We start from the raw sequence: 25,581 nt of genomic DNA on the forward strand, positions 1-25,581 counted from the left end.
GCATCTTCAATAAGCTGGTCAGCGGAAGGAATGAAGTGCTCAAAGATTTCTTGGTAAATGGGTGCAGTGACTTTGGTTTTCAAAAAACACAATGGCCCAACACCAGCAGATGACATTGCACCCCAAATCATCACAGACGGTGGAAACTTAACACTGAACTTCAAGCAAATTGGGCTATGAGCTTCTCCACCCTTCCTCCAGGACCTTGGTTTTTCAAATGAAATACAAAACTTGCTCTTATCTGAAAAGAGGACTTTGGACCACTGGGCAACAGTCCAGTTCTTCTTCTGCTATGCCCAGGTAAGACACGTCAGACATTGTCTGTGGTTCAGCAAATTCCTTGACACGTCTGTGTGTGGAGGATCTTGATGCCTTGACCCCAGCCTCACTGAAATTCTTGAATCGATTTTGCTTAACAATCCTTATAAGGCTGCGGTTCTCTTTTTCTTCCACCCTTTTTCCTTCCACTCAACTTTCTGTAAACATGCTTAGATACAGCACTCTGTGAACAGCCAGGTTCTCTGGCAGTGATGTTTGTGGCTTACCCTCCTTGTGAAGGGTGTCAATGATTGTCTTCTGCACAACTGTCAGATCAGCATTCTTCCTCATGATTGTGTAGCCTAGTGAACCAAACTGAGGAAACCTTTGCAGTTGTTTTGAGTTGATTTTGCCGATTGGCATGTCACCATATTCTAATTTGTTGAGATAGTGAATTGGTGGGTTTTTGTTAAATGTGAGCCAAAATCATCACAATTAAAAGAACCAAACACTTAAACTACTTCAGTCTGTGTGCATTGAATTTAAGTTGAATAACTTTTCCACGACATACAAATTTATCAAGAAGCACCTGTACGTATATGTAAATCTGTCTGTATAAACAGCCTTATCATACAGTAGTAACAAAATTTACCTTAAATTTGAGTGAGCTTGATAAACCTATAAGATTCATCTTGTCATGTTTCAGATATTTTAAGCAAGTTAAGGCAGTGTGTTAGTATGACAGTTTTCCTTACTTGGGCCATCATAACATATTAAAAAACTCAGGTAATTTCTGACAGAAACTCAACGTGTGTGTGCTTGTTTTGTGTCCTTACAAGGAAAATAACTAACAAAACATTATTCACCAAAAAAACAAAAAAAACATCCAGCAAATACAGCAATTCAATATTTTTTATTTGGCTCACACATCAGCTTTTGTGGATCTGTGATGAAACTGATAACAACCTGAGTTTGTTGACAAGAATTTTCACCTCTTTCTTTTTATTGGCACAGTGGAAAACCGCTGTCATTTACACACACTGTAAACTGAGAAGGACACTTGTCTATGCTCTGTCTGTAAAATATTCGTACTTGGAATGGAATGGGGGTCGAATATTTCTATATGTACATACTGGACATTGATCATTTAAAAAATTCTTGATCTTTCACCATAAAATACATAAAATGGACTTGGAAGAACTGGATGAGAAATTCCTCAAGTTCATATTGAATTGCTTACGTTTGATTGCTGGCAATATTCTGACGTTTCAGACATTTAAAAGACCTTATTTGGGATTCTTCGCGTTCTTCCCTTATCTTGTGCTTACCATATTTTTTATACGAATGCTGAACTTATATGGCATTCTTTTGTAACATGACCACTTTATATCTCATCTTGCATTCCTTTCCTTTTTATTCTTCACACAGAAACATGTTTTTTCCTGTCCTCAGCACAGCAGAAAGGAGGCCGGAACAGATTCATACTGTTTTAGATTTTACAAACTGTTGTGTTTTATTAGTCGAGGGAATTCCATATATTATCTAATGCACAATCCTCATTCTCATTAGCAGATATAAACCATTTGCTGTTACCTCTAAAACCTGGATATGTGACCAAAAGACTTGGATTCCTCCCCGACACCACACCTGCTCAGCTGAGTCGAGGCTCTTGAGGCTTAGTAGGACTATTGAGCTCCAAAAGAATGTCACTCATAAATAAATTACTCATAGACTCTTCTTTTAATATAGGTTAAACGCATCACAATTTGTTATGGCTTTGTTTTATTAATAGACAATAACTCATAAGCAATAGAAACATGAAAGTAACAGCGAGGAAGTATTTACCACGGAGTACGACTCATTAAACCCCCCTGCATCACATGTATTCATACACACACATCATACATGACCTTTATCACAGTTTTGAGTATAAGAGTGTCAAAAGATCATTGCCAGGGTGGTCAGCCACACATAACTGGTCATACAAAAACCATCTATAGCACCTTTCAAGCATAGCTGCAAGCATGCCCTGTGTTAACCACGCAGGACACACCTGCTTGTTAGTATAGCAAAAGCAGCACTGCTAGGAAATTGTTCCATTCTGCAAGTTCATTACAAAATGCATCTCTTACCTTTTCTACCTGCTGCATAAGCAAATCACATATCTACTTCAAACGACAAAAGTTAACACCTATAGACATGGGGTACAATAGTTGTGATCAAAAACATACCTCGAACCTCTTATCTTCTTTTGGCTGGAGCTTTCAGTTTTAATGATCAGCTCCAGACTGATCCTAGTCAGCCATCTCTTTTATCAGCTTCATTATTCTTTTATTCAAAGTTTCCTGTTTCCGCATCAACTTTATTACAGTTCTCAATTTGAAGTTCATATTCTTCTGGTATTCCAGGTCTCTAATTTTTCGGCAATGCTTCTCCACTTTCAGTTGGTTTTTGGTTCTTCGGCTTTCTTCTACTTGCAGGACTTGAATGATGAGATCACCAAATTCAAAATTAATTTTATTTGCTTCACAGTTCCCCATAGAATTTGCCTGAATAGAATTATGCCTATAGAACTGATCTGAAAACTACCGTACGTATTTGCATTATTAACACAGATTTCAGATTTAGCTATGACCATATTCATGAATGGACATAAATTCTCATGAATATTATAATTATTATTTTAATAATAATTGTTAAAGTGGATAGTCCACTCAAAAATGACAGCTCTGTCATTATTTACTCACCAAATAAACAGTAGTTCTGAGGCACTCACAAGGCACTCACCCCAAACTTGTATGACTTTCTTTGTTCTGTGAAACGTAAAAGAAGATATTTTGAAGAATGTCACCAATCTGTTTTGGTGTCCATTGATTTTTATTATATGGATGAAAAATACAATAGAAGTCTGTGTTTGTCAACATTCTTTAAAATGTCTTTGTGTTCTGCTAGAAAAAGAAAGTCATACAGGTTTGGAACAGTGAATAAATAATGATCCATTTTTTTCATTTTTGGTGGACTTTCCCTTTAATAAATTGTAAATAATGAATTGGTATGATTTATATTCTATAAAATATGTTATTATCCCATGCACCACATTATTGTTATATCTGTTTTTATGCCTGCTAATCTTCAATTCATTTTGATGATTTTTTTTCCCAAATAACACCTGCATTTAAAAAAAGCTAATGAAATGAAACTGGCTGCTTCTCATGTGAGAAACACACTTGTTTACAGCATCTTCAGGACAAACCCAGTGGGACAGAGTTGCTCAATTTCCTGGGCAATTGTGGGTAAATGATGATTTGTGGCCTCACATCTCTTCACACGTGACCATCTTTCCTCCGATGTTGAAAAATCACTTCCATATTACACATGTCAGGTTTTCTGCTTAAAAGTTTATAGTTATTTTGTCTGAGATAACTATAAACATCATGCCTTTTCTCCTAAATTCTAATCATTTTATCAAAAAACATTCTGGTCATTGATTTAAAATTAAAAAATGTACTCTTTCACATTTTTAATATTGTCATTTAAATCTAAATAAAATTCTCACCAAATGAGCCAAAAGTATTCACACCCCAAATGTATTTGGTTATGAACTGGGTAGCCTCATGGCTTCATATCATAAATATATTTTAGGCCACAAGATTCTTAGTTTCACTTTTAGTGTTTTGATCGTGTTTTTGGCTAGACTGAACACGAGTGATGATCTTGTGACCATTAGGATGTTTCAAATTTCCCAGCAAACATCCCTAACCTTCTGCTTTCTTGTAGCCATATAAAAGCAACATCACCGAATATCCTCACCTGGATCTCATTCAGATATTAGAAACGTGTCAGCTTGTCTCCTGTTTAAGGGAAAAATGTGAGTTCCAGATACGAAGTTTGAACATGTTTTGGAGAAATAAATGGAGCATCTTAGCTGAGATTGTACACTTGAAGGAACCTTTAAGACTTAGGCAAACAGGATATAACAACATCCTTTCAAAGAGTATAAAGAAGCCTTCCCCTCACAACTCTGACATTTCATCTTCTGGATTATTCTCACATACGGAACCATTCCAGAAAAGACGTTACAATGACTGGTATGTCCATTACCCTAATTTGATCATTTAATTTAGAATGAAATCATTTGAAATCTGATTATCAAAAGGTTTGTGATAATTAACAGTTAAAAATGTATGAATGTATATGAGACTATGTATATTTTAGGTGCTGTGACTAATCACCAATTCTTTTAAACTTTTCCAACACAATATTTAATCACTCTTCATCTTCATTGTTTCATTTAGTCCTGAAGTATCAGAATGAATTATAAAAGTACAAATAAGTCCATGATGCTCACTTAATATGAGCTTATAAATACTGCATGCCTTAAAAGCTAAATTTAATAGTATTTTTTTTAATTGTTTTAATATTAAAATAGTTAAAGATGTGTTATACTGCGGGAACACTTTTTTTTAAATGCCAACTATACCTGTTAGGTAAATGTAACAAAAATCACAGTTAAAATACCAAATGATACATTCATATTTATTTATTTGTTTGTTTGTCTTGAACCTTTTTTCTTTTTTACTTTTTTTTGTAGTAATAAGAAATAAGAAACTTTTAATTTAATTTAATTAATTCTAGAAACAAACTGATAAAAAAAAGTAGCATTGTCATATGGGCAGTCCTTTTCTTGTGCCTTTTTTCTTTTTTAAATTTTTTATAGTAATAAGAATTAATAAGATTATATTTAATTTAATTCATACTAAATAACAAACAGTGCTTTTCTCGTGCCTTTTTTCTTGTTAAAAGTATAAAAAAGAACAACTTTTATGAATTGTATTAATTCAAGAAAAAACTGGTAAAAAGCAGAATGAGTGTGTGTGTATATATATATATATATATATATATATATATATATTTTTTTTTTTTTTCATTGCTGTCAATTGATCAATCGCATCCAAAATAAAAGTTTTTGTTGCATAATATATGTATGTGGTCTGTGTTCTTTTTTTATGTATATATAAATACACACACATAGTATATATTTTGAATATAATTGATATTGATATAATTTATATTTTAAATATATTTAATATATAACAAATATATTTATGAAATATATACATGCATGTGAGTGTATTTATATACACATAATAAATATACACAGAACAGACACATATATTATGCAACAAAAACTTTTAATTTGGATGCAATTAATCGCAATTAATCGTTTGACAGCACTAGTTTTTTGTTTGTTGGTTTTTATTGGATAACAATTGTATTTGTATACTGTAAACTTCTCAACCTTAAACATCCTATAGTTGAACTACTATACATTACTTGCCAAAAAGTAGTGAAATTATTATTAATAATTTTAATAATTTCTATTTGTCGTTTTCTAACAGATCCAAATAGATCTTTTAATATTGATAACTTCGAAGATTACTATTATGAGGATCTCAACTACACAGATGTCCAGAACGTCACTGATTTTGTTCCGAATGAGAAGACAATGCTTTGCTCCCCCATCCCTATAGTGGATGGCATCAACATCGCATTCTGCATCTTCTATGTGCTCATCTTTATTATAGCTGTTCCTGGGAATCTGATTGTAGGCTGGGTCATCACCTCCAACAAAAAAACGCTTTCCCCCTCAGACGTCTACTTGTTCAACCTGATGCTGGCCGACACATTACTGGCTCTGGTTCTGCCATTTTCGGCGGTTTCCCTGATCCACGGTTGGGTGTTTGGCAATATTGCATGCAAACTTGTTTGCCTGGTGAAGGAAGTGAATTTCTACACCAGCATTTTGTTCCTGGTGTGCATCAGCATGGATCGCTACATGGTTATTGTCAGAGCTATGGAGTCCCGAAAGATTCAGGGAAGGCTGTGCAGTGGAGTCGCCTGCACATTGGTGTGGCTCCTGGGCCTGGTGCTCTCCTTGCCATCATTCTACAACGAGGCGTTTTATGAGCCAGTTTCCAACCAGACCGTGTGTACTGAACGCTTTGAGACGAATCAAGCCGACGAATGGCGACTGGCCACGCGTATCGTGAGGCATCTGCTCGGGTTCCTCTTCCCTCTGGTGGTCATGTTGATCTGCTACTGCATCACGATGGAGCGACTCTTGCGTACGCGCGGTTTCCAGAAACAGAGAGCCATGAAGGTCATCATAGCTGTGGTTGTGGCCTTTCTTCTGTGCTGGACCCCCTTCCATGTTTCCACGATGGTTGACACCCTCCTCAGAGCTAAAGTGGTTCAGTTCAACTGTTTCACGCGGATGGCGGTGGACATCGCCATGTACTCAACTCAAAACCTTGGCCTTTTGCACTGCTGCGTGAACCCGGTGTTGTACGCCTTTGTGGGAGAGAAGTTCAGAAGAAGATTTCTGCAGCTGCTCCATAGGAAAGGAGTTATGGAGCGGTTCTCGGTCTCCAGATCTAGTAGGTCTTCTTCTTTGACCTCAGAAGCTCCTTCAAGCTTCCTGTGAGCTACACAATGGACATCAGTGTATGAGAACTGCTGGACATTTAGTGCACCTTTGCTTGCTTGCTTGAACTAGAACAGGTTTCCTCAAATCTTGTCCAGGAGGGCCAATGCCCTGCAGAGTTTAGCTCCAACCCTGATCAAACTCACCTAGCTGGTTTTCTAATGACCTTGAAGACAATGATTTGTGTTTGATTAGGGTTAGAGCTAAACTCTGCAGGAAAATGGCTCTCGTGGGCCAGATTTGAGAACAACTGAATTAGAACAACACATTATTGTAGAGGCTAATTGCCATGATGATTTGGCTCCCTCTAATGGTCAGAAAAAACAACATCCATGTTTGGGTGAGAAGTAAAGGAGTGCTGCAATCAATGATGATGTATTTTTGTAAACCAAAAACTCTTTCCATTGGCTTTTGAATTATTGCAGAAAATAAGCTCTTTGGCCATCAAAAGCTTATTATTCTGACACATTTTGTTCATCAGGATAATCTTTACAAATGAACAACTTTTTGAAGGGGGTTTTACTGCATTTGATGTAGAATAAAATACAAAAATATCTTGAGCTTGTGTAAAAAAGAACATTTTGTTGTGTATTTGGTGTAATGAAATGTGTTTATGCAGTTTAAGGTTCAAAAAACATTATTTTCCACATACTGTACATTATTGTTGCTCCTCTGTGTCCCACCTTTCTGAAACGTGTAGATTTTTACAAAACTCATTGTCCTGAAAAGCGACGTGTGCTCTGATTGGCCAGCTATCCAGTGCATTGTGATTGGCTGAATACCTCAAGCATGTGACAGAAATGTTACTCCCCTTAACATACTGTGATACCTTCTCCTGGCAAGACGAGACAAAACCAGTAAAAAACCCATTAGAAATGAGGCCTTTGTTGCATCCAGTGGGGAAATAATTACTTAACACATTGCGTTGTTGCGTATCGCACCACATAAACATAAAACCATGTCTGCATTTGTGATCAAATACATTTTTAAACAATCGCTACTCTACATCAGTGGCAAAATCTTAAAACATAAAAAAATTACTTACAGGCTGTGAGTCAAAAGCACCAGACTGTCCTTGCAAAGTTGGAAATGCCTCACTTTATTAAACAGCCTTTGAGAACAGAAGCGTTGTAGGCTAGTCTGCAGGTTCAGGAAACAGTCCACGCTTCCGCTTCGTCCACGGTGAAAGCCAAGGCAATCCACAACTCTAAGTTGATGTATTTCCTCAGCGACCAGCACAGATCAGCTCCAGGCATGATGAAGCAGATATAGTCCACTTTTGGAAGGCCAAACAAAGAATTTTTGCTGAAACACACAGCGTTTTCACAACATGGCACTGGCGGCAACAACGAGAATACAAGTTACGCCTTCTTTCTTTGCATGAACATTTGGGCGGCATTATGCAAATCTTCCCACATCGTGACGTAGACATGTGGGGGCGTGTTAGAACGAGCCGTTTTAGGTAGGAGCGGTTATCTCTTAACTTTTATAAAGAATATCTCTTTGGATTTGAGACTTTTTAGTCTTTGCAACTTTACAGATCTTCTTTATGCAGCAAGATCTTGTAACACTCCAAAGAGAAAGGAGAATTTTAAATAGCACCATATGATACCTTTAATTACAGACCTCAGTTCATTTATAAAAAAAACACGGCAAATGTTAAAATTCTAACTGGTTTTCAGTTTCTGTCATACAAAAATACATATGTGCAGTACTCTATTGCTTGGTTGAGCTTCTAGAGGTTTAAAGAATCCCTTTTACTATTGCTCATATGGGATAAGTTAACCCTAAAAAAAAAGTAATATAGCAAAATTTACATGAAATTTTAAAGGCAAAAAGGTCCATTGTCTGTGTAGCATTGTATGACGCACAGCTTATTGTGTATTTAAGTCACTTTCAAATCAAGCAGCTTTCTGTTTGTCAGGTCTTGCGAAAACTATGTGGGGAAATCTTTCGCCATCATACAAATTTTCGATGGATTTCTATTGAAATGACAAAAATTGCAGCTGGTCTGTATGTGGTCAGTAAGCAAAAGGTTTTAATTTAAAGCAATTATGTGAATGTTTAAAATATGCACTATGATGTACAGCAAACAAAGTAAAGATCAGGTTTTTCTAAATGCTTTATATTATATATATATATATATATCCTTTATAAATAGTACTATAAATAGTCAAAGCTACTCTTCATTTCATTCAGGGTGTTCTGAGGAATATCATATATTTGTACTCATGAAGTGTTTGTGGTGTAATGACAGAAAAACCTCTCCAGGTCTTATAATGGATGTAGTGTTTTATTTTCTTGCTCATTTATAAGTTAAAATGTAAAAATATTATGGACACTCTGTACGTCTCTTTAATAAAATGATCAGTACTGTTGACTGAAGTGTTGTTGACAAATGTGACATCTGATAAATGCAATAGCATTTTTTCTACTTTTAATCACTTTATTTTTAGTCCATTTTGAATATAGCTTTCTATGTTACAGATGAGTTTTTATTTCATGGGCAGATTTGAATTCATTTCAGTTTTTAAAAGCAGAAGCCTGAAAGTCAAATTTAAAATTTGAGTCACAGAATTAGTTAATTAGTTAATTAAATTAATTGGTTTGTCATTTGATGATTCTTGAACACAACAACACAGCAAACAATAGCAAAAAACTTTAACTGAAATAATTATATTTCAGGTTTCTAAAATGTTAATGAGTGTAATATTCTTCATTGGATTGTCCTTTTAAGAATTTCCATCAGTCTTCAGTTAGATTTTTAAAAATATGTTTAACTCAAGTGTCTGATACGGAAGAGGATTAGGGCCAGGCAATAATAAAAAAATAAAACCATCTCGAGATTAAAGTCATTATAATGCGAGATTAAACTCGTTAAATTTCGAGAAAAAAAGTCGAAATACAATATTGAGAATAAACTCATTAAATAACGAGAATAAAGTCGTTGTGTTGCGAGAAAAAACTCGTTAAATTTCGAGAAAAAAGTCGAGATACAATCTCGAGAATAAACTCATTAAATAACGAGAATAAAGTCGTTGTGTTTCGAGAAAAAAACTCGTTAAATTTCGAGAAAAAAGTCGAGATACAATTTTGAGAATAAACTCATTAAATATCGAGAATAAAGTCGTTGTGTTTCGAGAAAAAACTCGTTAAATTTCGAGAAAAAAAGTCGAAATACAATCTCGAGAATAAACTCATTAAATATCGAGAATAAAGTCGTTGTGTTTCGAGAAAAAAACTCGTTAAATTTCGAGAAAAAAAGTCGAAATAATGAACGCGTTAAATTTTTGAGATCGATTTGAGGCGACATTCATCATAAAATCGAGCCTACATGCGTTTCAGCCATCGACACGCGAGCGAGTGAGTGAATTTTGACTTCATGCATGTATCTTGTTGATTATTGATGACTTTGTAGGCTACCATGTGCACTGTAATACCGTATCAATAGTTCCTAAATAGTTCAAGAACGAACACTTTACAGAGCTGGTTATAGCTCCACATTGCTTTCTTCTTAGCTAGACCCATTTATTAGCCTATGTTTAAGCGAGTCACGTTTACACGACCAAGCTTTTTCTAACGTAATATCAATTTGAAAGGCCCAGGGGGAGCAGACTGCACAATTATGTCCATCATCACTGTGACAGAATTTTTACGAGGCCGGGGTATTTCAGAGGACATACTTTCACTTCTAGAGGAAGAAAAGGTATGTATTCAAATTGGAACAGTACGGTGACGCATTGCTGCCACATAAATATTATTTCCCCCCCCCCAATTATGTCGTAATAACGATATCTTATGTCGTTTTAACGACATCTTTTCTCGTAATAACGAGATCTTGTCGTTTTAACGACATCTTTTCTCGTAATAACGAGATCTTATGTCGTTAAAACGACATCTTTTTCTCATAATAACGAGATCTTATGTCGTTAAAACGACATCTTTTTTGCCCTTATAAGGGCATGTGTTATCATGTACAAAATATGCCTTTATCCACATAAAATTGACAGCCTATCGCGCCTTTATCACACATTCAAAAAGCTTAAGCAAATAGTAGCAGCCCCCAATCATGCAAAATTAATCAATGAGGCCCTTTTTAAAAATATATTTTATATAGGCTAAGTTTTTTTTAATATGATATATTATATAGGCCTAATAAGATTTATTTTTGTTAATAGGCTATATCTTCATTACCTAGAGATATAATTAAACAAAAAGTATTCAAAACACATCTAACAGAACATAGCCTGAGTTGTTTATTTTTTACAACATTGTGTTCTTATTTTGTTTAATTAACGAAATGTCAATCTTCGTCTTTATAAGAAGATACAATAAAATAAAAAAATCTTCAAGATGTATAACGGATTGTCACCTTATAAACAGTCCTTTTTTAATGGAATAATACACCCTTATAATAAAGAAAACGCTTCAGTTATAAAGAATATGAACGCAATGCATTTAATTATACATTAAGCGTTTTCCTTCCCTTTATTATAAAGAAAATAGGTGGCTCTTAACGTGTCTTTCTATGGGAGGGTGGTATTGCGGTGCACAGCGAATATTCAATGCATTCAATGAAAATATTCAATGGTATTCAATGCAAAACAAAAATGAAAAATACAATTAGCCAATAAAATAAACAAATTATTGTGGCATTAATTAGCCCATAAACAATATTTATTTTAAAGTCTAAACGAATTTGTTTAAAGAAAAACACCAGCGTTGGGCGTTTATCTGTAGGCTAAGTGTTTCAGCCGCCCTTTTCAAACTGGCGCAATAAAATGCAACAGAATTTGATTAGTTAAACATGAAGAGGATTATCTGTCTGGCATGGCCGCTCGCTCTAACATTAACCTATATAAATGTTTGCTATTATGAAGCTCATATCCAAGTGTTTGTGCGGAGTGTGGTACGCGCACTATGACATGGATGAAGGCGCCGGTGCCACTCGCATTTTCCTATCAACAGTGGAAACAACTTAAAATACTCCATCATTTCTGGTCATACAGAACAGAATAATACATCAGTCGCAACTACTTTTACTTTTATTTGTGTAAACTCACAACAACAAGAAAACGTTGTGCCTTTGTAAAACAAAATAAAAGGAACAGGGCGCGCTTTCATGATCTCTGTGAATTGGAGCGCCGCTCAAAAATGAACTGACAAACAGTGTATAGACAAGCCTCACAGACATGAGAAATATAACTATAAAGTTAATAAAAAAATGTCCACCAACGAAAAAAAAATCCAATCGAAAGCAAATACGGTAGCTACTATCTGATTAAGTAATCCTGTCCGTAATAAAGGCGCATCTAGGCTACATTACAGCGGAGATGTATGGAGATATGTATGCAGGCAGCCTACACTGATTTAGAAAATACTAGTTAATTAATAAACAATTAAAATGCTTCATTATTTTTTTCAGATACATTTATTATATCATTAGCCTACTTTTGCTGGTGCTTTGCGGCAAGTTTTATGCATGCGCTTGAGCGCGGAATATAGGCTATAGCCTACATGCACCCAGGATTGAATATAAACGTGCGATTTGTCCTAATTGCTTAAATTAATGACTAGAAAAATCCTTTAGTGTATGGCAACTCTAATCAATAGCCTACATTTAATATTTGACATTATTTCATTAGTAATTAGTATCCAGCTCGTCACATTTAATTAGCTGAGTTAGCATAATGAATGAACTAATAAAATAATAAAATAAAATTTAAATTAAGATACGAATCATATATTTCTATATAGCATTGCTTATTCCACCACACAAAGGACTGTTTATAAGGTGACAATCCGTTATACATGTGAAGATTGTAGGCTGTATCTTGAAGATTTTTGTATTGTATTGTATCTTCTGTTATAAAGGCGAAGATTGACATTTCGTTAATTAGGCAAAATAAGAACACAATGTTGTAAAATTTTCTTTTACGCCGGTTTCACACTGCACGCGATAGCAGAGCGTGAGCAGAGCAGGAGCAGTGCGTATGGTGAGCAGGAGCAGGACACGCGCGTTTTGCTTTCACACTGGCAGCGTTTGTCACGCGCGGCTGAACTGCGGCTTTGTGTACAGACAGAGTACTCTATAATGGATAAGTTGGCATTGCTTTATTTCGTTTTCAAATACATTTAAGAGAAAAGACTTGTCAAGAAGCTTATTTTATTAATCATTTCATTTATATAACTTTTGATTTGTCTTTGTTTTTATTGTTCGGGCAACAAGTTTGTTTTTGGACATTTGTTTTCTTTTTAAATTGCTGTTGATCATTTGAGTGACTGTTTAAAACACAATAGATATCATCAATGCACTTTTTGGATAACACTGCGGTGTATTTTGCCCATGATCAATGCGTGTCATTTTAATTCAGCGTAAGCGGCGCGTTAAAAATAGACTGGGCGCCGAAACTATTGCTGCACTGCTGTTCCTGCTCTGCTCCTGCTACGCGCTGCCGCGCCGCTTCTGCGTGCGATGTGAATGCACTCATTGAATAACATGGACGCCGAAAAAAATACGTGCTGCTCACGCGCCGCTGACGCTTGCGGTGTGAAACCGGCGTCAAGCCTGTTTTATGCTTCTGCGTCTACTCGACGGCGTTGCTACGCCGTCACTCCTACGGCGTCGTGGCCGTTTTATAGTTCTGCGTCGGGTTGCGTTGCATCGCGGTGCATTTCACCGCCAGAACGCTAGGGGGGTGTGGGGTTCGCGAATCTCTTTGCTAGTTTGTTTTGGTTCAGTGCGAGCGAAAGAGAGAGAGAGAGTGTTCAGTGTTGTTGCAGCTGGAGCTAATCGACGTTGAACAACAATGTTCCAGCGTCTTTCAAAGCTATATGTGTGTTTCAGCCAGAGAACTTAACGAAATTATACTGCAGTAATAAAAATAACCATATAAGAATGGATATTCTCCTCACAGAGCGATGAGCATGTTCCTCATCTAATTCGGATTCACAGTGCGTGCCGTGTTCCACTGCGATCCATAAACGCCTTATATCATATCATATGTATTTTAACAAATGATTTTATTTCAAATGTTTAATCGCAGAAGAAAAAGAAGTCTCCACATGGATGACTGTGCCATGGCATGATAATGTAGTGTCCCGTGGCAGACTTTGATTACTGTATCCATGATGTAACCATGAACATATTGTAAATAAACAACAATCTTTTTGCAAAACAAACGTTGATTTATTTATTGATTGATAAAAAAAGATAAATGAATATGTAAATGTATACATATTAACACAATAAAAAAACAGTTTATCACCCATACATGCATATATTTTTGTGGGCTTTATACAAGAATTGAGCAGTATAAAATCAAAATTTTAGATTGCAGAAATAATATATTTGTGTGGTCAAATATCTCACCTTGTGTATAATTCGAATTTGTTTTTGGAGTAGTGAACTTTATAATTATTGCCCCAAATTTCTATACAATAAGTACGAACATGGAAGCATAAGATAATAAGAACAAAGGGCAAAGTTTTAAGTACAATTAAAATATAAATAACTTAGGTTATTTTAAATAACTTAGTAGGCTATATAAAAATATAAAAAACTTTGTCCATCGTTGAACACAAACAGTGCAGTGTTCACTTTAAAAATGTCGCTATAGCGGGAGGGGAAACCCGGGGAAACCAGAAAAGCTACACTCCAGAAATGATGTATAATCTGACCAATCACAGCCCTTGGGGTCTGCGTCGCCTCGACGCGTAGTTACAATTTTTTGGAGGTGCGCGTCGAGCTCCGGCGGAGGGTTTGGAGAGGGGTTCGCGTCGACGCAAAGGGGTCCGCGGAGGTACGCCGTCGACTCGACGCAGAAGCATAAAACAGGCTTAAAAGTGACAATGCATTGATCATGGGCAAAATACACCGCAGTGTTATCCAAAAAGTGCATTGATGATATCTATTGTGTTTTAAACAGTCAATCAAATGATCAACAGCAATTTAAAAATAAAATAAATGTCCAAAAATAAACTTGTTGCCCGAACAATAAAAACAAAGATGAACCAAAAGTTATAGGCTATAATTAAATGATTAATAAAATAAGCTTCTTGACAAGTCTTTTCTCTTAACTGTATTTGAAAACGAAATAAAGCAATGCCAACTTATCCATTATAGAGTACTCTGTCTGTACAAAACCCGCAGTTCAGGCGCGCGTGACAAACGCTGCCAGTGTGAAAGCAAAACGCGCGTATGGTGCTCCTGCTCACCATATGCACTGCTCCTGCGCTGCTTACGCTCTGCTATCGCGTGCAGTGTGAAACCGGCGTTATGGTCAGCCGTTGTCTTTAGTAAAATATATTTTTAACAGCAAAAGAGGATTAGCTCTGGTGCAAGCTGTTAGTACAACTGGCCCGTAGTGTTGTAGCCTATTTACAGTTAGTTGATGATAAATTATAAAACACAAACCATTAATAATACATTTAATGTACATTTTCTGTACACTCATAATGACTACTGCCAGTGCCTACGCATTAGAAAAATATAAATCATTAGTTTATACCTTTAAACTGACCTTGATTGTTCTTTTGAAAGGCAAATGGCATATTATTTTTTTTAATCCACAGATTGACAGTGATGTTATCTTGCTAATGGAGGATTCAGCTCTGGCCAACTATATTCCCTCATATGGAGATAGACTTGCTCTTTTCAATTTTTGCCGCAATCAAAACCCTGCTTCCAAAAGGAAGTTGGGTCTGTTTGAAAGACTGAGAGAAAAGATGAAACTGAGAAAGCAATCTACAACTGAACCCCAATCTGAAGAGAGACCTGAGACTTCTAAACCCAAACCCAAATCCAGAGCCAAAGCAAGTAAGCGACAGATTGAAATTGGCTGGATTCATACAGAAAACAAAGAAACAAAACAGGTCAGAACAAAACAAGGAGGGGGTACTAGAAAGGTTGCAATGGACATTAATGCAGGATACAATGAGATCCTTAAAGAAGGAAAAGAACTTTTCTTCCCGGATGGAAATTCTTGTAAGGGTGATGAATGTGACTTCACATTTGAAGTTTGGGACTTCAGACAAAATGTTCTTCCCAATGATGTCTCCATTGGCACAATACATGAGGCAGTGAAACTGCCAAATTTGCGCTTCTACATAGCTACTAAGCCAAACGAGTCAGCTGACAGTACTTCAAATATTGAGTCTGAAAGTGAAAATAATGATGAGACCAGCATCATCTCACTACAAAGTGATTATAGTGAAGATTTAGCAGACTTTTCTACAATGCCCACTAACAACTATGCAGATTCCTCAGTTGTCACAGATCTTCCAGTGGTACCAGGCCTGAGTATTACATTAGCTGAGGAAGTTTTCATCATGGCAGATGATGTAGTGAATGACCCACTTAATATTTCTGACCCTGAAATCACATTTGGCCCTTACTCAGGAGATGAATCTGACCTGGAGAACACGTTAGTTTATGTGCCTCCAGAAACCACTGAAATTGGCATTCAAACAAAACAAATCATTATACGTCATGGAAACTGCCTCCATGACATGATCAATGAATTTTCTGATCCGGAGACTTTGACCAGGCAACTGGCATTTAAACGCTTATTGCCAGACAATTCAGAGGAAGCTGGCTGTGGGTCAGGGGTTCTCCGAGATATATATAGTACCTTCTGGCAAGAATTCTATGATCGTTGTACACTTGGAACTACAATGAAAGTTCCTTTCATTAGACATGATTTCCAAGCTGACTCTTGGAAAGCTGTTGGCAGAATTTTCCTGAAAGGTTACAAAGACTGCCAATACATTCCAATAAAGATGGCCCCCCCTTTTATGGAGGAGATGCTTTTTGGTGCAGTATACAGTGACCTTATAGAGTGCTTCCTTCAGTTTGTAAGCACCCAAGAACGAGAAATTCTTCAACGTGCATTACAGGATTTCTCTTCTGTTGAACTTGATGAACTGTTGGAAGTTCTTGACAGCTATGAATGCCGCAGAAAAGTCTCTGCAGAAAACTTCTCCGAAATTCTGAAGGAGATTTCCCACAAAGAGCTTGTCCAAAAGCCAATGTTTGTGTTAGACTGTTGGAAGGACATCACACAATCACAAATCACCCTTACTTTTGAGGAGCTAAAAGAGATGTATGCTAAACTCTTACCAACAACTAAAAAGGTCTTAGGACTTTTGAAGTTCCCTGCTGATATGACAGCAAAGCAAAGAGAAGTGGCACATCATCTGAAAAGGTACATCAGAGAAATGGATGATGAGAAACTAGGAAAGTTTCTGAGGTTCTGCACAGGATGTTACTTGATTGTGTCAGAACGCATCTCTGTTGAGTTTGCAGTGATGTCAGATTTCACAAGGCGCCCTATTGGTCGTACATGTGGGATGTTCCTTCAGCTGTGTGAGAACTATGAGAATTTTCCAGACTTTCGTGCTGAATTTAATGCTGTTTTGGAGAGCAACATTTGGGTAATGGACATAGTTTAACATGTAGTTGTCCACCTCATTCAGAATATCTGAAAAATAATTTTGATTTCTGTTTGATTTAATTTTGATTTGATTTTCAGTTACAGAAATCAAAAGTTTATCATAAGTTAAAGATGAGTTAACACACATTTCCCTTTGCTTGTTTGGTTTTAGCAATGTTGCCTTAGAAATCTTAGCTTGAAGATTGCAATTATACAAGCATATACTTTTGAAAAAAAAAGTAGTTTAAATCCCAGTCTAATTATGCTGTAAATTGTAAATAATTTAACTGCTTGATCACATTTTAAGATACAGATACAGATAAAAAGACACTATTGTCATACATACACTGATACTTGTAATTGTATGCTCAAATATTTTATTGTTAATTTTCAGTGCAGACTCAAAGTTCCTTTAGAAAATGTTTCTGTTAAAATCCAAGGAGTTTTGTGCCAATTTAACAGATTTTGAAATTTCAAAATGTTTTCATGTTTCAATAAGCAGTGCTGTTTTCATGTTTCAATAAGCAGTGCACTTCATAAGCAGTGCTGTTCATTGTTCACATTTGTACTAAATAAACATTTTTCTTAAAGGTGAAATGTGCATATACAACAACTGTGCATAAATCAGACATAATGTTGGTAATTCAGTATCATAAAAAACATCAAATACTCTTATTTTTAACATGGCACACAGCAACATGCACTTTAGCTAAATAAAGGCTGTGCAATCCATAATGCACTATATAGTGATACTTTGGACACATGGTATGTTTACCTACAAAGGGTTAAGTAAGCATTGTGTATTAAACTTTTGCTGTTGATATAGCAGTCACACTCATTTTAACACACCTGCTCTAATTTTCATTGATATGGAGCATGAACTACAGAAAAGACAAATAAATATGAGTTATGACAGATAGGTGCCCAGCTAACAAACTTTTCTTTGGATTAAGGACCATCAAATATTTTGCTGTATTTCTGCTCTCAACAAAATGTAAAGATTAGCTGCACTGAATGGATCTGTAGGAGCATCCCATCCATTTTCCTCCATTAACAGACAGCACAGATCAAAAACTGTTTCATCACAAGGGAACTGACCCTTGGGGGTGCACTCTTCCTGACACAAGGCCGCTTCGTCCATGTCAATTAATTTGAGTCTATCTTCAGCATTGTGCAATCCTGGAAGAGAGAACATCACTATCGGACGTCCTGATGCTGCATCATTTCCAGATCGTGCTCTGATTTTGTGGGAATTCCATGTATTTACTACCTCATCAAGTTCGTCCTGTAAAGAATAAAGAAATACAAAATAATAAAAATGTACAGAGAAATAAAGCATACTTTAGGTATATTGAACAATAGTGTGATGTATGCGTAATTATATAGCTATTTAAAAGATATAGTTTAGCAAGTGCTACTATATCAATCGTTTTAAAATCCATTGGCGTTGTTAGCCTAATAGTTACTAGTTCATTGTTTATCTTGGCTGTTAGTGGCTATAGGTCTGGAACTGTTTTTTTTTCATGGTAAACCCACATGAAAAAAATACTATAGTATTTTTGAACCACACTATAGTAAAGTACTTGAATTAATTTGTTGGGGTAATTCTATAGTTGTTGTGGTAATATAAAAACTATAGTAATATAAACAAATTACTTTACCCAATACTGTAGCCTACTAAGTTTTTACTATAGGTTATACTACAACACACTACAGTTTACCGTAGTAAAAACTAAAGTATACTACAGTATATGCAGTTGTCAGTTCACTATAGTTAACACTACAGTATGCATTGGATTCAGTAACAAATTGTTAATACTTTAGTATAGGCTATACAGTAGGCAATACTACAATTGAATTTACTATAGTAAATACTATAGTATTTTTTCATGTTAGAAATGTCATAGGTTATAAAACTATAGTAGGTCTACAAAATGGCATTTTAAAACAAGACATACCTGAATAAGGTTAAGGAAGCAGAACTGGATCAGACTTTTATCCAAAAAGTCTTCGCTAAAGTGTCCATCACTGATTAATGTCTGGAAAAGGTTCGTCCAAAACTGTGCGCTCTGCTTACGGAGGATACCCCACCATCCCTCGATTCGTTGGTTTGCTGTGCTTCTTCCGTAAAGGAAACTCCTTTCTCCGGCAAAACTGTCTCCATGGTTACTTCGTAAAGACCTTTGCATTGCTGCCACACTACCATTTTCGGTCCCCATGTCCGCGCGCAACCTCTCGGGACACCCTCCTATGCCAGTAACTGTTTTTATGAAGTAACTGGCTATTACTTTAGGATCGTTGTTGGTTGTGTACGCCTCCATCCACAGAATGTAACGACTGTAACCATCTATACAGCCATTAATGGCAATGCCGTACGGTTTTAATTTATCATAGCTGTCCATATGCCAGAGTGCATTCGGGCCAGCACAAGTGTACTGGCGTCTTCTCAAGCGTTTCCTTCGTCGAAATTCCACACCTTGAGGATCAACAAGTTTAATAATGCGTCTTATGGTATCCTGGGAAACCACGAAACCTCGATGAATCGCGCGTAGGTGAAGCCAGCGATAACCTTGCATTTGTCCACTGGTTGTCATTTCATGTTGGACAAAAGCGAGTACATCGCGCAAATTGGACTGATTTTTTCTTCTAAAAAGACCTAGCCGCTGGCAAATTCTCTTTAAAGTTCGTATGCTAATTAATATTCTGTCATAATTAGCTAAAATTGATAGTATTTCTTTGTTACTGAAAGAAAGTCTAAAATATAGCTTGACTAAGTGATCCAACTCTGCCATCCTCTATCAGTAGGCTGCAATGAACACTGGTCGAATGCGTTATTCTCTACATTTCATTTAGACTTTTTTTCTCGAAACACAACGACTTTATTCTCGATATTTAATGAGTTTATTCTCGAGATTGTATTTCGACTTTTTTTCTCGAAATTTAACGAGTTTTTTCTCGAAACACAACGACTTTATTCTCGATATTTAATGAGTTTATTCTCAAAATTGTATTTCGACTTTTTTCTCGAAATTTAACGAGTTTTTTTCTCGAAACACAACGACTTTATTCTCGATATTTAATGAGTTTATTCTCGAGATTGTATCTCGACTTTTTTCTCGAAATTTAACGAGTTTTTTCTCGCAACACAACGACTTTATTCTCGTTATTTAATCAGTTTATTCTCAAGATTGTATTTCGAATTTTTTTTCTCGAAATTTAACGAGTTTAATCTCGCATTATAATGACTTTAATCTCGAGATGGTTTTATTTTTTTATTATTGCCTGGCCCTAATCCTCTTCCGTAGTCTGATGATAGAGCTTGGCATAACTAAAATGTATATTTATTGTTCAAATTCCCAAGACGTTTTAGTATTTTATGAAGGTTTCTGTCTGAGGGGGTGAACCTACGGAAGAGGATTAGGGCCAAGCAATAATAAAAAAAAATAAAACCATCTCAAGATTAAAGTCATTATATTGCGAGATCAAACGTGTTAAATTTCGAGAAAAAAAGCCGAAATACAATCTTGAGAATAAACTCATTATATATCGAGAATAAAGTCGTTGTATTTCGAGATTAAACTCGTTAAATTTCGAGAAAAAAAGTCGAAATACAATCTTGAGAATAAACTCATTATATATCGAGAATAAAGTCATTGTATTTCGAGAAAAAAACTCATTAAATTTCGAGAAAAAAAGTCGAAATACAATCTTGAGAATAAACTCATTAAATTTCGAGAAAAAAGTTGTTGTGTTTCGAGAAAAAAAGTCGAAATGAAATGTAGAGAACCCATTCGATCAGTGTTCATTGTATAGCCTACTGATAGAGGACATGGCAGAGTTGGACCACTTAGTCAAGCTATATTTTAGACTTTCTTTCAGTAACAAAGAAATACTATCAACTTTAACTAATTATGACAGAATAATAATTAGCATACGAACTTTAAAGAGAATTTGTAAGCGGCTAGGTCTTTTTAGAAGAAAAAATCAGTCCAATTTGAGCGATGTACTCGCTTTTGTCCAACATGAAATGACAACCAGTGGACAAATGCAAGATTATCGCCGGCTTCACCTACGCGCGCTCCAACGAGGTTTCGTGGTTTCCCAGGATACCATAAGACGCATTATTAAACTTGTTGATCCTCAAGGTGTGGAATTTCGACGAAGGAGACGCTTGAGAAGACGCCTGTACACTTGCGCTGGCCCAAATGCACTCTGGCATATGGACAGCTATGATAAATTAAAACCGTACGGCATTGCCATTAATGGCTGTATAGATGGTTACAGTCGTTACATTCTGTGGATGGAGGCGTACACAACCAACAACGATCCTAAAGTAATAGCCAGTTACTTCATTAAAACAGTGACTGGCATAGGAGGGTGTCCCGAGAGGATCCGCGCGGACATGGGGACCGAAAATGGTAGTGTGGCAGCAATGCAAAGGTTTTTACGAAGTAACCATGGAGACAGTTTTGCCGGAGAAAGGAGCTTCCTTTACGGAAGAAGCACAGAAAACCAACGAATCGAGGGATGGTGGGGTATCCTCCGTAAGCAGAGCGCACAGTTTTGGATGAACCTTTTCCAGACATTAATCAGTGATGGACACTTTAGCGGAGACTTTTTGGATAAATGTCTGATCCAGTTCTGCTTCCTTAACCTCATTCAGGTGTGTCTTGTTTTAAAATGCAATTTTGTAGACCTACTATAGCTAACCTATGACATTTCTGACATAAGTATTTACTATAGTAAATTCAATTGTAGTATAGCCTACTGTGCAGCCTATACTATAGTATTAACTATTTGTTAATGAATACTATGCATACTGTAGTGTTAACTATATTAAACTGACAACTGCATATACTTAAGTATACTTTAGTTTTTACTATGGTAAACTGTAGTGTATTGTATATAATATACCCTAAAGTAAAAACTTAGTACAGTATTGGGTATAGTAATTTGTTTATATTACTATAGTTGTTATATTACCACAAAAGCTATAGAATTGCCACAACAAATTAATTCAAGTATGTTCTATAGTGTGGTTCAAAACCATTATAGTATTTTTACTATAAATTACTATAGTATTTTTTCATGTGGGTTACCATAAAAAAACAGTTCCAGGCCTAGCCACTAACAGCCAAGATAAATTTGAACTAGTAGCTATTAGGCTAACAACGGATTTTAGAACGAGTATTGATATAGTAGCACTTGCTAAACTATATCTTCTAAATAGCTATATAATTACCCATACAACACACTATTGTGCAATATACCTAAATATATGCTTTATTTCTCTGTACATTTTTTTATTTTTATTTCTTTATTCTTTACAGGACGAACTTGATGAGGTTGTCAATACATGGAATTCCCACAAAATCAGAGCACGATCTGGAAATGATGCAGCATCAGGACGTCCGATAATGATGTTCTCTCTTCCAGGATTGCACAATGCCGAGGATAGACTCAAATTAATTGACATGGACGAAGCTGCCTTTTGTCAGGAAGAGTGCACCCCCAAGGGTCAGTTCCCTTGTGATGAAACAGTTTTTGATCTGTGCTGTCTGTTAATGGAGGAAAATGGATGGGATGCTCCTACAGATCCATTCAGTGCAGCTAATCTCTACATATTGTTGAGAGCAGAAATACAGCAAAATATTTGATGGTCCTTAATCCCAGCTTTGTTAGCTGGGCACCTATCTGTCATAACTCATATTTACTCTGTCTTATCTGTACTTGTCTTATGTAGTTATGCTGCATATCAATGAAAATTAGAGCAGGTCTGTTAAAATGAGTGTGATTTTGCAATATAAACAGCAAAAGTTTAATACAAAATGCTTACTTAACCCTTTGTAGGTAACTATGTATTCAACGTATCACTATATAGCGCATTATGGATTGCACAACCTTTATTTAGCTAAACTGCATGTTGCTGTGTGCCATGTTAAAAGTAAGAGTAAATGATGTTTTTTTTATGATACTGAAATACCAACATTATGTCTGATTTATGCACAGTTTTTGTATATGCACATTTCATCTTTAAGAAAAATGTTTTTTTTTTAGTACAAAATGTGAATAATGAACAGCACTGCTTATTGAAACATGAAAACATTTTGAAATTTCAAAATCTGTTAAATTGGCACAAAACTCCTTGGATTTTAACAGAAACATATTTTCTAAAGGAACTTTGAATCTGCACTGAAAATTAACAATAAAACATTTGAACATACAATTATAAGTATCAGTGTATGTATGACAATAGTGTCTTTTTATCTGTATCTTAAAATGTGATGAAGCAGTTAAATTCTTTACAATTCACAGCATAATTAAAACTGGGATTTAAACTACATTTTATATTATTTTTCAAGCATTTGCTTGTATAATTGCAATCTTCAAGCTAAGATTTCTAAGGCAACATTGCTAAAACCAAACAAGCAAGGGGAAATGTGTTAACTCATCTTATGCAAAACCTTTGATTTCTGTAACTGAAAATCAAATCAAAATCAAATCAAACATAAATCAAAATGATTTTTCAGATATACAACTACGTTAAACTATGTCCATTACCCAAATGTTGCTCTCCAAAACAGCATTGAATTCAGCACGGAAGTCTGGAAAATTCTCATAGTTCTCACACAGCTGAAGGAACATCCCACATGTACGACCAATAGGGCGCCTTGTGAAATCTGACATCACTGCAAACTCAACAGAGATGCGGTCTGACACAATCAAGTGACATCCTGTGCAGAACCTCAGAAACTTTCCTTATTTCTCATCATCCATTTCTCTGATGTACCTTTTCAGATGATGTGCTACTTCTCTTTGCTTTGCGGTCATATCAGCAGGGAACTTCAAAAGTCCTGAGACCTTTTTAGTTGTTGGTAGAAGTTTAGCATACATCTCTTTTAGCTCCTCAAAAGTAAGGGAGATTTTTGATTGTGTGATGTCCTTCCAACAGTCTAACACAAACATTGGCTTTTGGACAAGCTCTTTGTGGGAAATCTCCTTTAGAATTTCGGAGAAGTTTTCTGCAGAGACTTTTCTGCGGCATTCATAGCTGTCAAGAGCTTCCAACAGTTCATCAAGTTCAACAGAAGAGAAATCCTGTAATGCACATTGAAGAATTTCTCGTTCTTGGGTGCTTACAAACTGAAGGAAACACTCTATCAGGTCACTGTATACTGCACCAAAAAGCATCTTCTCCATAAAAGGGGGGGGGGGGCAACTTTATTGGAATGTACTGAGAGTCTTTGTAACCTTTCAGGAAAATTCTGCCAACAGCTTTCCAAGAGTCAGCTTGGAAATCATGTCTAATGAAAGGAACTTTCAATGTAGTACCAAGTGTACAACGATCATAGAATTCTTGCCAGAAGGTACTATATACATCTCGGAGAACCCCTGACCCACAGCCAGCTTCCTCTGAATTGTCTGGCAATAAGCGTCTAAATGCCAGTTGCCTGGTCAAAGTCTCTGGGTCAGAAAATTCATTGATCATGTCATGGAGGCAGTTTCCATGACGTGTAATTATTTGTTTAGCTTGAATGCCAATTTCAGTGGTTTCTGGAGGCCCATAAACTAATGTGTTCTCCAGGTCAGATTCATCTCCTGAGTAAGGGCCAAATGTGATTTCAGGGTCAGAAATATCAAGTGGGTCATTCACTACATCATCTGCCATGATGAAAACTTCCTCAGCTAATGTAATATTCAGGCCTGGTACCACTGGAAGATCTGTGACAACTGAGGAATCTGCATAGTTGTTAGTGGGCATTGTAGAAAAGTCTGCTAAATCTTCACTATAATCACTCTGTAGCGAGATGATGCTGGTCTCATCATTATTTTCACTTTCAGACTCAGTATTTGAAGTTCTGTCAGCTGACTCGTTCGGCCTAGTAGCTATGTAGAAGCGCAAATTTGGCAGTTTCACTGCCTCATGTATTGTGCCAATGGAGACATCACTGGGAAGAACATTTTGTCTGAAGTCCCAAACTTCAAATGTGAAGTCACATTCTTCACCCTTAGAAGAATTTCCATTTGGGAAGAAAAGTTCTTTTAATACCTAATAATAATAAAGAAATACCTTCTTTAAGGATCTCATTGTATCCTGCATTAATGTCCATTGCAACCTTTCTAGTACCCCCTCCTTGTTTTGTTCTGACCTGTTTTGTTTCTTTGTTTGCTGTATGAATCGCTTACTTGCTTTGGCTCTGGATTTGAGTTTGGGTTTAGAAGTCTCAGGTCTCTCTTCAGTTTGGGGTTCAGTTGTAGATTGCTTTCTCAGTTTCATCTTTTCTCTCAGTCTTTCAAACAGACCCAACTCCCTTTTGGAAGCAGGGTTTTGATTGCGGCAAAAATTTAAAAGAGCAAGTCTATCTCCATATGAGGGAATATAGTTGGCCAGAGCTGAATCCTCCA

General features: G+C 36.1%; 1 protein-coding gene across 1 annotated transcript; it reads left to right on the plus strand.

Moving 5' to 3' along the window:
* Positions 1–4,339: 4,339 nt before the first annotated feature.
* Positions 4,340–7,463, plus strand: LOC132094823 (C-X-C chemokine receptor type 1-like). The gene is made up of 2 exons (XM_059499449.1): positions 4,340–4,346; positions 5,658–7,463. The coding sequence occupies exons 1-2, from the start codon at positions 4,340–4,342 to the stop codon at positions 6,740–6,742; spliced, it is 1,092 nt and encodes a 363-aa protein (XP_059355432.1). The 3' UTR covers positions 6,743–7,463.
* Positions 7,464–25,581: the final 18,118 nt, after the last annotated feature.

Source organism: Carassius carassius, chromosome 19, assembly GCF_963082965.1.
Source record: "Carassius carassius chromosome 19, fCarCar2.1, whole genome shotgun sequence".
Lineage (NCBI taxonomy): Eukaryota > Metazoa > Chordata > Actinopteri > Cypriniformes > Cyprinidae > Carassius > Carassius carassius.